The following is a 12,266-nucleotide window of genomic DNA, read 5'->3' on the forward strand; positions in this document are numbered from 1 at the left end:
CTATGTCTCGTCCTCTCCCATGATACACATAGGAGGATAATAATATCTTAGGAGTTGGCGGGAACTACACGCCACTCTGTATCCTAATCCTAATTCTAACAAATTTATTTATTCAAATCACTTATTGACGTCAAAAAATTACTTAAACTAAGTCTACCGCCGGCTTCCAAAGCGCAGGTGAAGAAGAAGCGACGCAACAAACTTCACCGCAGCCTTTTCTCCAAAGACTTTGATTAACAAATGTAGGTCTTATACACATTATATTAAACATTAGCTGATGCCCGCGACTTAGTTTGCGTGCCCGAACAAACCCACTCAACCATTCTTCTTGAAATTTAGCATACATGTAGATGAGTATGGATTAGGCCATAGGATACAGTTTATCCCGGAAAAGGAACTATTACCGTGGAGAACACACGCGGGCGAAGCTACGGGCAAAAATTTATTTATTATAGTCTTACAGCATACAATTTGTAATGCTTAATTATGCTTATTGAGCAAATTATAATTTCTACTTATTAAAATTTGCTTACAAATTCACTAGAAATTAGTAGCTCAGCTTTTATGAATCCAAAGTGCACAATGTAAATTTGTTTTCGAATAATTAAAACAGTCCATACTAATTTTATAGATACGAAAGTATGTCTGTCTGTTCTGCTTTCACTGCTAAACCGCTGGACCGATTTTGATGAAATTTGATATCTATGCAACATAGTTAAAGATCCCTATTCAAACATAGGCTGCTTTTTTCAAACCACAGTACAGATTAAACCAACTCCCCAATGAATCAAAAGTTAAAGGACACATACAACGACGGAACAGACATACAAAATTAAGAGTTTGTATGTCGCTTTCGCAGATTCACGATATATATATATATATATATATTCAGATTCAGATATTCACGCGGGCGATGCCGCAGGCAAATGCTAGTTTCTAATTATATTAAGCTTGATTAGCAAATTTAACAATCTTCTAATCACGTGTTTTGTAAGGTCAGTCAACCTCAACATGGCATCAATTTTCAAACAGCTGAATGGTAATTTTGTAGTTTGTGTGTGGTCCCGCCCTAAAATACCGATACAGATATTGTCACGTTTCATCCCGTACGAGGTAGACAGTGTCAAGATTTGTTAAACTCGGCTCATTTGTGTTCATTTGTCAAAGTCAAAATAATTGATTCAGAAATTAGAACTTGTTATAAATGTTAAACGATTTTTATAAATAATATGTGGGTACTTAGTTGTTGTTTCACTCAATTTCTCCCTCAACATATAGAATAGAACTTAACAGTGTCTCTCGCTGTAATTAAAATTTTTAAATTTTTTAAAATTTTAACAAAGACAAGAATTGGTTTTACTATCTGACTTTAAAATAATTAATCTGTACTGTGGTAATGTCAATTTTATTAGTGATCCATTTTGGAGATGATTCCTTGCTCAAGAAAATTGACGGATCGTAATGACAGCGCGGCCGCAGCGCTCAAAACACTCTGAGAACCGCCTTACAGCCGCTTTTACGGGTCAAATTTTAATTGATATTAATTAGTGACACTAGAATATCACCCACTCAATATCCTCCCATGGATGTCGTACGAGGCGATTAGGGATACATAGCGTTGATAGCTGACAGACAATAGCAGTCCCAAGGAGGGTCGACGACATGCGGCATGCGGCCAGTTGTACAATCACAAGTCGAATCTTAAATTTTTTCTGATATATTTTATAGGGCTTCGCGGTTTTACAGCCTTGAATGAAATTGGGTATGAAGATGAAAAGGATAGGTAATTTAAGTGGTTAGTGTTTTTACACGACTGCACAAAAAGGAGTGTTATGTTTTCCCTCTACTTTATAAACTAACCAATTAAAAAATTTTTTTAGTTAAAATTCGTCAATAAAATTTTTTAAATTGATTAGTTTATAAAATTCACAATGATTTTTCTCCCACCTGCATACTGTTGCCTGAAAATTCACTCAAACATAGCCTTTATTAACATGGAATTACGCCACATATGTACACTTTATTTAATGTAAATAGCATGATAATTATTTTTGGTCTAGTATTCTGTGTCAATCTTAGTTTATGGGATGAGAGTAAACATACATATAAAAATATTGGTGGCGCAAGATAAATTACGCGTCAAATCACGTCTAGATCAATATGCACTGATAATACGGCAATAATTGTGAATAGGTTTGTTTCTGTAGATTGTACAGCTGCATAACTGCATACATTTTTGAACGTAATCACCTAGGAATTATTATGTATGAACTTTTGTTGCCGACTGTACCCTTTTTGGGGCTCTGGGTCATAGAAAAATTTCAAAAGTACTTAAATATTGTTCAATCCGCATATGCACAGTGGGCGTGGAGAATCGTGGCCATTATCCTTAAGGAAGGCCAGTGCCCCAGCAGTGGGTACGTTTAAGTGGCTGATGATGATGATAATTGATTGTCCATTAGAGGACTGAACAAGTAAATTGATATGATGTATAAATAATACTCAACGGAAAATTTTAAAGGGCTGGATTATTTTTTTTAATTTCGTATTCAAGGCCCAATTGAAAACTAGCATATTGGCCACTACGCGGTGATGGATGTCAAAATTGTTTTAATTCTCGTCCCAAGTTGTAACGACTGGCGGTTTTATTTTATTACGGTGATCGAGTGATTTTAAACAAAGATTCTATTTTCGTGTTGTCTCGTTCTCGCTGCGTATGTCACGCGAGCGAGGAATATGCGGCCACAATGGGGACATATTCAAGGCTGGGCTGTAATGCCTTCGGAAGCCCGTTCCAACGGTGTCAAGTTGAAGTTGTATACATATGTACAAGCGATCTTGAAAACTTCAACTGCGCGTTCTAGACTTCTCAGTTCGACCATAGCTCCATCTAGCCGTGGTATTGCTCGTGGCGCGATATATTACGCTACCACACGTATATTTTAACACTTAAAACACTATCTTTGTTTAAAATAACTGATTAATATTTGTGCATATGCCATTGTTATGTATGATTTCGACGAAGGATGTCATTTTAGCAAAGTGACATCGACCAATCTGCAATGTCATTTTGCGAAAATCACAAGAGTAATTACAGTCAACTGCAAAAGTTATCCTGCATTAGACCTTAATGCTATGGTTTATAGGGTCAATTAAATCGAGGAGCCTAGTGCTTTTGGCTGTACGCTTTGAACGCGCGCTAAATATATTTGTGATCTTACGAATCATTGTTATGTCGTAGTCGAAGCGAGATTTTCTTATAAGAAAGTGGTGGTCGATGAAAACTACTATACATGAATCAGATTGGTATACAAACTCATGTGGCACGAGTAGGATTCGAACCTGGGACGTTTCGAAACACAGGCGGGCGTCTTAACCATTACACCACCACCGCTGCTACTTTCTATAGACATATTTTAACCCAATCGTGTCTCGATGAATTTTCGATACTACTGGAAATCTCGCTTCGTCTGCAACGTGATATAGTATAAGCTAAGTAGCTTTACCTGAAATATTAGTATAGTAAATATTACGAAACAAAATGTTATGGCTACAAAATTGTGTTTGAAATATAATTTCGAAATCAAAATCAAATCATTTATTCAGAAATTAGGCCTTCACAGGCACTTTTTCACGTCATATTCTAAATTAAATGATGTTTACCAAAGCTACAAACAAACTACTAGCATTTCGGAACGACCACTGCTGAGGAGAAATGCCGAAAGAAACTCATTCAAACAGTGTTGGTCCCTATTATGCCAAAAGGGCTTACCATTTTTTAACCACCTTTTTTAAAAACCTTTTCTTAAAAAATATTTCAATATAATCATAATCACATATTGTATGAAAATTATTTATCTAATGTGGGCATAATTTGTTAAAATATTTATTTTATTTTTCGCTAATGTATAAAAGAAATTGAGAAAGAGGCGGATTGGACCGGGCTCGTGTTGAGGGACAAAATGTCTCTGTCTGTCTCGTTTCTTCTCGTGTATTTCTAAAAGGCACATCTCTTGTGTGAGCGAAATGAAAGATATGTCGGAGTCTATAGCTTTCTATGTCTTCGTTGAATTAATTCCCTTGATCGTTTATCACGATTTTTAACGGCAAACGAAGCATCCATTTGAAACATAATTTTGTAGCCATCAAAAAAATACTTGTGTATGTGAAAAAAACCTTTGTTTTTAAATAATTTATTCGTATAATTCGCTAGATAATAATTTTTAATTATCTTTAATAATTTATCAGTAGATTATGGTAGGTTTTACCACGAAATTAATGGTATTATTGACTATGAACTGTAATCGGTAAGTAGTTTAGGTAATTTACTAACTAGGTACGTATATGGTAATATTTATACCATAATTTAATTTAACAATCATTCTGAGAATAAAAATTACTTAAACAAGGAGTCCTATAAAAGTTTATTTATTGTATTCTTAAATTAAAAAGAATAATTTCAGAAAACCGATAAAATCAAATAATGATGTTGTCTCATTCGTATCGCTTGGTAAGAGTGAGATAACAATATAATTTCGATGATAATAATAGATTATTTTATTTTATTTTTTTCAATGTATCCGTCAGAATTTCAGTTACTACTTTAATGGTGGGTTGCACGGACAACTTTGACGTTAACTTTAACGTTCGCAGAAAAACGCAAAGTACGCCATTTTGTCTGAAAATCAGCGGCGCGCCGGTTAAAATCAACGTCAAATTTGACGGTGCAACTCACCCTAAATGTTTACAATGTAATTAGATACCTGTGCGCTTTTAGAGGATTCCAATATTAGTAAATACTAAAGATGATTTGAATCCCATACAAAGTTAAATTCACAATGGTTTTGGATGTCGATTCTGTTAATGTTCAAAACAGTGATCGTGTCATTATTACTTATTTATACTAGAATGTAATACATTACTATTGTAGTCCCATTGTGACACGATTGAGAGTCTGTTACACAACTTTGTGATAATATCATAATTGCAATCTGGCTAACTGCTAGATAAATCTCATGTGATTGGCCAGTTAACTGTATTCAAAACTTGTGAAACACGATTTCAACTCTTTCGATATGTTACTTAATAGACTATCAGATACTTTATCAGTGAGCGGTGAAACAAGCTTTTACCATTTGAAATCTAAAACCTAGATTTTGTGAATTTCGTGTTACTCCAAAAGTCACTTTATATAATATATGTAATAACACGACATGCCGTATATTGAAAAGCAATTCACAGCGAAATTGTGTTGAAATCGCTTTTGAATATTCCGGTATTAATATAATTTGTCTGTATTAGACTGCTCATGTGTTTAACTATATATTAAATAATTATTATGTATATAAAATATGACCGTCAATTCTGGCGAGGACGCGTTTTTGGATTTTTGTTAAAAAATGTGTCTCAAGAACAAAAAACAATACTTAAAAATATGTTACATATTGTTCAGTTTAAAATAATATAGCGTTTGGTATGCTATACAAATAATCGAATATTTACTAAAAAAAATTTTATTGAGAATCTAAAAATACGTCGCTTGCTGTGTACCTCGAAAAATGACAAATGTTAAAGATTTTTAAATAAAAAAATGATCCATTATATACATTTCGTTTCATTACATTTGTTCTTATATATGTATGTACGATTGTACGCCTTATAATATCCATAGTCTTATGTAAATTTAGATAAATATATCATTATTGTGTAATTGCATATGAATAATCTTAAATTATTCAATGGCATAATAAAATTAAATTCTACATAAATAATGTGTTTGTTTTTCCTGAAACAAATACGGTGGTCCCAAAACAAAGCGGTGGTCCCAGGTTCGAATCCTACGTAGCACACGAGTTTGTATACCAATCGGACTCATGTCTAACAGTTTTCATCGACCACCACTTGCTTCCGGTGAAGGAAAACATCGCGAGGAAACCTGCACACTGGTTGACAGTTTTTCTTGAATAAAATGCAAAAATTACCTATTTCTAGTTCCAAAAAATGTTTATCTTTATAATGACGACCTCGGTGGCGCAGTGGTAAAGTTCTTGCCACTGAACCGAGAAGTCCCTAGTCGGATCATGATGGAAAATGATCTTTTTCTGATTGGCTCGAGTCTTGGATATTTATCTATATATGTATTTGTAATAAAGTACAGTATCGTTGAGTTAGTATCCCATAACACAAGTCTCAAATATATATATATATATATATATACCCCTTATATATATATAGGGGGTTAAATATAAAACTTGAATATCTACCAATACCACACAGAAATTGGGTCTGCATATAGGCAATATTATTGCTTGACCGAAAGATGTGCAAGATTTTACACGACTGCACAAAACTTGTTATGTTATGTTTTCAAGGCTTGTTTGTGAATATATTGTAAGTTACCTACCATCCTACTTATGTTATAAATGCGAAAGTTTTTGAGGATGTGTGTGTGTATGTTTGTTACTCTTTCAGACAAAGCGGGAGCGAAGCCCAAAGGCGCAGCTAGTTGATGAATGTGTGCTCTGAATAAAAAGATCAAAATAAGTATTACATCTAAAATAATTTATTTACATTAACATAACTTTACAAATTGTGAATTTTCAGCGGAATTCTGTACAATACATTATTATTCGCTCTATCCTTGATTACGACCATTGAATCAGTATAATAACCAAGTTTTACGATTTCTCTCGATTTCTTAGTCGTCTCCAAGCCCTGTGCTCTTATAACAGCATTGACATCTAACGACCAGAAGTGATGACCTTTGAAACCATCATCGTAATTCACAGCAAGAGTTCCTGATAAACTAGTCTCATACTCCACCTCAATTACCATATATCCCCTAGTCGCGTATAACTCCGCTGTGACGTGTTGATTCGGCTCCAGAGAAATTTGAACGCCAGAAGATGAGCGCGTTACGCTTTCGCTCTTGCTAACTGCTTCGCCATGTTTCGATGTAAAAGTAAACGATGTCTTGCCAGACAGAGCATCTATCTTGTGAGTCAGTCAAAACGTTATTCACGTCCCATTGAGAAGAAAGGGTGTTCTTCACGTCTTGTTCAATTTTGACCGAAAAAATGCCTGTTTCGGTGGAGTTATTGTTGAATTCTTGGGTCTGCACGATTGTGGGTTCAGTTCTCACGGCTAATATCTTGGCTTTCTGTGGTGTTAAAGTGGTGGTGACTTGAGCCCAGTTGTAAGAGTAGTAAAGATCGCTCCATGGCGTGGGACTCCTGACGAAAACGTCATTGGGTTTCTTGCCGAAATATTTTGCGATGCCGCTTTTGAGATTCCCGTCACTCAGCTCGATGGCCTGTCGCTCTATATCGCTGATGACGTCCACATTGCTGCCAGCGAAATTGACATCTCTTTTAGCCTCGTTTTCAGAAGCTATGATGTCCACTTCGATTCTGGCTTAGATGACTGGCAGAATGAGCAGGAATGTGAAGAATTTGCACGCCATTTTTATCTGCAATAAAATATGAAATGTGTTTTGTTATAACAAACGAAGTTTCGCTGGAGCGAAAGAGAAACATAGAATGTGCTAGTCCTCCCGCAAAGTCGATCAAGGGATACGGCTATTAACTGGAGATTCATCACACAGTCGATGTCTCAATTCCCCCGCCATACAGCTAGGCGTAGCCATCGAGCTTCGCAACTCGTAGCTCTGTCTAGCCCGCAAGGGTTAAAGACGTGATTACTGTATATGTTAAAATTATTTGTCGGGTCCTAGCAGCTTGCAGCCTCATGTTTAGCCGTAGGCATAGTTTAGGCCTCGTGCGATTGCCACGAATAATATAATATCCGGACTGAACTGGAAACCAATATTTCCCGTGGAAAATCCACGACAGGCAAGACAAAGGCCATGAACAGAATGTCTACCACGAAACATACAAAAACGTAGCACGTAACCTCCACATCCATCGTGTACAAAAGAGATAACGTGTAGACGCAATGACGTGCTCGTGTTTTATGTTTCACGATAGCCCCACGCAGAGTACTTTCGGAGAAAGCAATGACAAACAAAAAAAAAACTCACGGTCTATTTTGTTGTCGAATGGTGAATACAAATGTCAATTATTAACCTATATTTTATACTGTTTTAATTAAATATCTACAGGCTGGTGTTTTTTCGCTTATAAACTTAAAGTGCTGTGTATATAACACAATTTTCACAATGTGATCAGTACATCAAACATAATATCTTTTAAAAGCAATTTATATAGAAAAAAAGACGCTGGATACAAAATAATAAATAAAATAAATAAATATATAGTAACAAATCACACAGATTAAGCTAGCCCCAAAGTAAGTTCGAAACTTATGTTATGGGATACTAACTCAACGATACTATATTGTATAATATATACATATATAGATAAACATCCAAGACCTGGGGTCAATCTGAAAAAGATCATTTTCCATGTTGACCTGACCGGGGTTCGAACCCAGGACCTCCAGTGTAGCAGTCCGGCGTGATGACCATTAGGCCACGGAGGTCGTCGCAAGTCTGCTTTCAATCGGTCGTTGTGGAAGTCTTTGGGTGAGGTCTATGTCCAACAGTGGTTTTCTAGTGGCTAACATAATGATGATGATTGAAAGACAAACATAAAATTTCTACTTTCCATACTAAATCCGATCAGCTGTCTCCCATCCTCACGTGTTCCCGAAAGCGGGCGGCCAGGACAGTCAAGATGGCGGATAGACAACAAGGAAATATAGCAGATTTTACTCGGCCACATGCAGACACGATGTATAAGACCTACCTATATTTATTAATTGACGTCTTTGGAGAAAAGGCTGCGGTGAAGTTTGTTGCGCCGCTTCTTTTTCACCTGCGCTTTGGAAGCCGGCGCGGCGGTAGACTTAGTTTAAGTAATTTTTTGACGTCAATAAGTGATGTATATCATCCTAAATTGAATATGAAATTTGAATTTGATGCGTGAACATTGCGTTGTTAGTATGAGTGCTTTTATTTACCGCAACGTATAACGAACCGGCAAAGTTTGGCAAACTATTTGGCGCCAGTCTGGAGCTGGCATTAAATTTTGCAATATTACCGTTGTCGGAATCAACCCAAAGCACGATAGGTAGGATATATTTACTACATCATACTGTTACCTATTTGTGTCTATGCTATATCAAAATGCTTTAATAACAATTTTGTTACCAAGCTAAGTATTGTATTGTATTGGATTTGTAATTATCCACTACGAATGCATGCATGCAACACATTAGGGGTTGTCTGGTTGACTATGTTTTTTGTATAATTTTTAAACATGTACTTTACTATATACTACTTAGTAGAAAAAAAATTAAGAAGCAATAACGGTACCTAAGCCCTTCTGGCATGATAGGGACCAACACTGTTTAAATGAGTTTCTTTCGGCATTTCTTCTCAGCAGTGGTCGTTCCGAAATGCCAGTAGCTTGTAGCTTTTTGAGAAACTACTATATCATGTAAAATTTGACGTGAAATGGTACTTGTGAAGGTCTAAGTTCTGAATAAATGATTTTACTTTAATGTTGACTACGACTCACATATTGTTCTGTATTCTGAAGCCTCAGCCTTCACAAAAAATAAAAGTGTTTAATAGCTTATTTTCAATCACTTCCTCGTAATATAACCTCCATTGAAGACAGTGGGTCAAAATTAAATAATCTTAACGTTTGAATGTTCCACTAAATATTATCATTGTGTGCAGAAAAAATACTTAAAAGTACATTTTAATAGTTAGTCAGAGAGCTAACGTGTCGCACTCTTCATCACTATAATTATATAGTGTAAAACAAAGTCGCTTCCCGCTCCCGCTGTCTATACTAATATGCTTAGATCTACTCAACGGATTTTGACGCGAGTTTTTTATGAGTTTTCTCATGTGTGTGCATATGTTTGCTACTCTTTCACACAAAATCTACTGGACCGTTAGTTATGACATTTGGTACACTACGGGTAACCTACCTGGAAAAGACATTTAGGATACTTTTTATCCCGAAGAGCGAAGAGCTACGAGAGCGAAGCCCAGGGGCGCAGCTAGTAAACAATAAATTTTCAAAATTATTACGCACAAACCTAAGGCATTCGTTTTTTACAAACATAATGAACTAACAGACTTCTGTTAGCTCTCTATCTAATACTACTTTTGCTAAATTAGCAAAATTCATGATTTGCCGTTTCAGTGTCGTAGACAATTCATTTTTTAGGTGTATTTTTGAAATGTCCATCTGAATTGAATTATTTCGGTAGTTTAGTTCATAATCTTTAGTTTCGGTAGGTATTTAAAAAATCTGTAGGTTATTTTATGTGTGTATAAGACCAATTCACATGAGCTTAAAGATAAAAAGGGAAAAAATAGGTATAAGTATTATAATTTCAGTATAAACAATACAGAAAAAAAAGAAAACATATACCTATTTGATCAGTTAATTCTTCCTAATATTTGCCTTTGATTATATAATGATGAAGTAAAAGTCATGTTTTTCTAGCTAAAATTCATGACGTCCAATATCATTATGAGGGCCGCTACATCGATCAAATTGTCCAATATATAAACCCAACTGTATATTCAATATTCATTCGAACTCACCCATCGGATAACGTTGGGTCGAATCTAATTACACAGAGTGAGTATCAATTCACTTTATTCGTGTTGGGAAGTGCCTTCTGGTTTCAAGGTTGGTTGGCTGGGTTGATCTATAGACGAAATTGTCTGAGGTCTCACTCCCATTTATCACGCTGTCACTGGAGCTTTAGTGGCTCCTGGGCTCCAAGGCTCTACGGCGGAAGCAACCAGGAAATCGCTGACCTTTGCGACCCTTTGGAGGGTGGCCTACAACGAGAACAGGGCCACTCCATAACGTCTACCGTAAGAGGCGACTAAGACTCAATAGGGTTGACGTCAGGCAGCCAGCCTGTCCTAAACTTCAAAATATTGAGGTTTAGTTTTAGGTGAATCTCCGTGTCTTGTAGCTTCACAGCCGGGAATGCGTCCATACTGCAACACGCGATAATGAGAGAGAGATATATTTTAAGCCTTTTAATATGGTTTATTGAAGACGCGGCGTGTTGTAGCCTAACCACAGTGGCAGTTCACAATGCACAATAAAAATTAATAACATTTTATTTTTTTTACAGATTCAAGATGGCGTCATTATACCTCCTTCTGGTGCTTCCCGCCTTGGTCTTAGCAAGAATAGACGTTCAATTATCCGGAGAATTCAACGATGACTCCCATAATAACCTTAAGGTTTATTACTCTGGAAGTCAAGCTGGAGTCATAACAGACGCAGAGCGAACTACATTCGGCCTGAGCGACGCTATACTGAAGGATTCCATTGGTGCCTACTTCGGAAGGCGTCCTGATGATGCTTACCTCCGCAGTCCCACACCATGGGGCGATTTATACAGCACATTCGGCTGGGATCAAGTCCTCAGCACTCTTGTGCCGAAGAACGGAAAAATTTTAGGAATCACGTCACAACCCATGATTATTACGAAACAGCTGTTCGAGAACAACAGCTCAAAGCCAGCTACCTTTGACGTTGGTATCTCGCAATCTGTCCAGAATACTGTCAAGTCTTCATGGAGCCAGGGTGGATCGTTGAATGTGGCACAAGAAATCAATTACGGATTCGACATTGAGTTCATCAAAGGAGGCGGCAAGACGGCTTTCTCTTACACATCAACATGGGGCCGCAACACGGAGAAATCTGAATCTGTAACCATTGGATCTCAATCAGGAATGAAGATCCTTCTTCAACCTGGCCAGGCCGTGGTCGCTCAACTTCAAGCTACTAAAGGAACTATCAGGATGGAGGTCGAATACGAAGCCAGCTTATCGGGAGCTTCGGCTGTGAATTATGACGACGGATACAGAGGCCATCATTTCTGGTCTCTGGACATCCGTGCCATCATGGCCAGCGTTGGTCTTCCAAACCAGAAGGTGTCCAAGGAAGTCATTGAAATTGACTTCTACTCCCAGTCGAGAGTGGTCGTCAACGATAAATCTACTAATATTAAGCTTATGGAAATTGGATTTTAATTGAGTTAATAAATTACATATTTTTTTTGTATCAATTTCTGTTTTATCATTTAAACCTTACCTTCACAGAGTAGGTACTCTATTAATGTTCGATAGAACATAATATATATATGATATATTCGATAGAACAAAAGAAGATATTCTTTTTTATTCTACCTATTCAAGAATGGCCAATATAAAATCCTTTTCATACTGGCCATCCATTCCTGAAAAATATCCTAGAAAA

General features: G+C 36.5%; 2 protein-coding genes and 1 pseudogene across 3 annotated transcripts in view; 1 reads left to right on the top strand and 2 right to left on the bottom strand.

The window, feature by feature from the left end:
- Positions 1-12,266, bottom strand: part of LOC128681236 (ecdysone oxidase-like) — a 187,499-nt gene that overhangs the window by 42,042 nt on the left and 133,191 nt on the right. The window lies entirely within an intron of this gene.
- On the bottom strand, positions 6,515-7,462 carry LOC128681043 (uncharacterized; annotated as a pseudogene).
- LOC128681240 (spherulin-2A) lies at positions 10,513-12,075 on the top strand. 2 transcript variants are annotated; one of them, XM_053765002.1, is made up of 2 exons: positions 10,513-10,622; positions 11,134-12,075. In XM_053765002.1, the coding sequence occupies exon 2, from the start codon at positions 11,141-11,143 to the stop codon at positions 12,038-12,040; it is 900 nt and encodes a 299-aa protein (XP_053620977.1). In that variant the 5' UTR covers positions 10,513-10,622; positions 11,134-11,140; the 3' UTR covers positions 12,041-12,075. The 2 variants fall into 2 exon arrangements, with proteins under 2 accessions (XP_053620977.1, XP_053620978.1); XM_053765003.1 differs by having other exon boundaries at positions 10,570-10,673.

Source organism: Plodia interpunctella, chromosome 26 (assembly GCF_027563975.2).
Source record: "Plodia interpunctella isolate USDA-ARS_2022_Savannah chromosome 26, ilPloInte3.2, whole genome shotgun sequence".
NCBI lineage: Eukaryota > Metazoa > Arthropoda > Insecta > Lepidoptera > Pyralidae > Plodia > Plodia interpunctella.

Coding starts and splice junctions, on each gene's coding strand:
- LOC128681240 (XM_053765002.1), top strand. CDS start 11,141: ATGGCGTCATTATACCTCCTTCTGGTGCTTCCCGCCTTGGTCTTAGCA.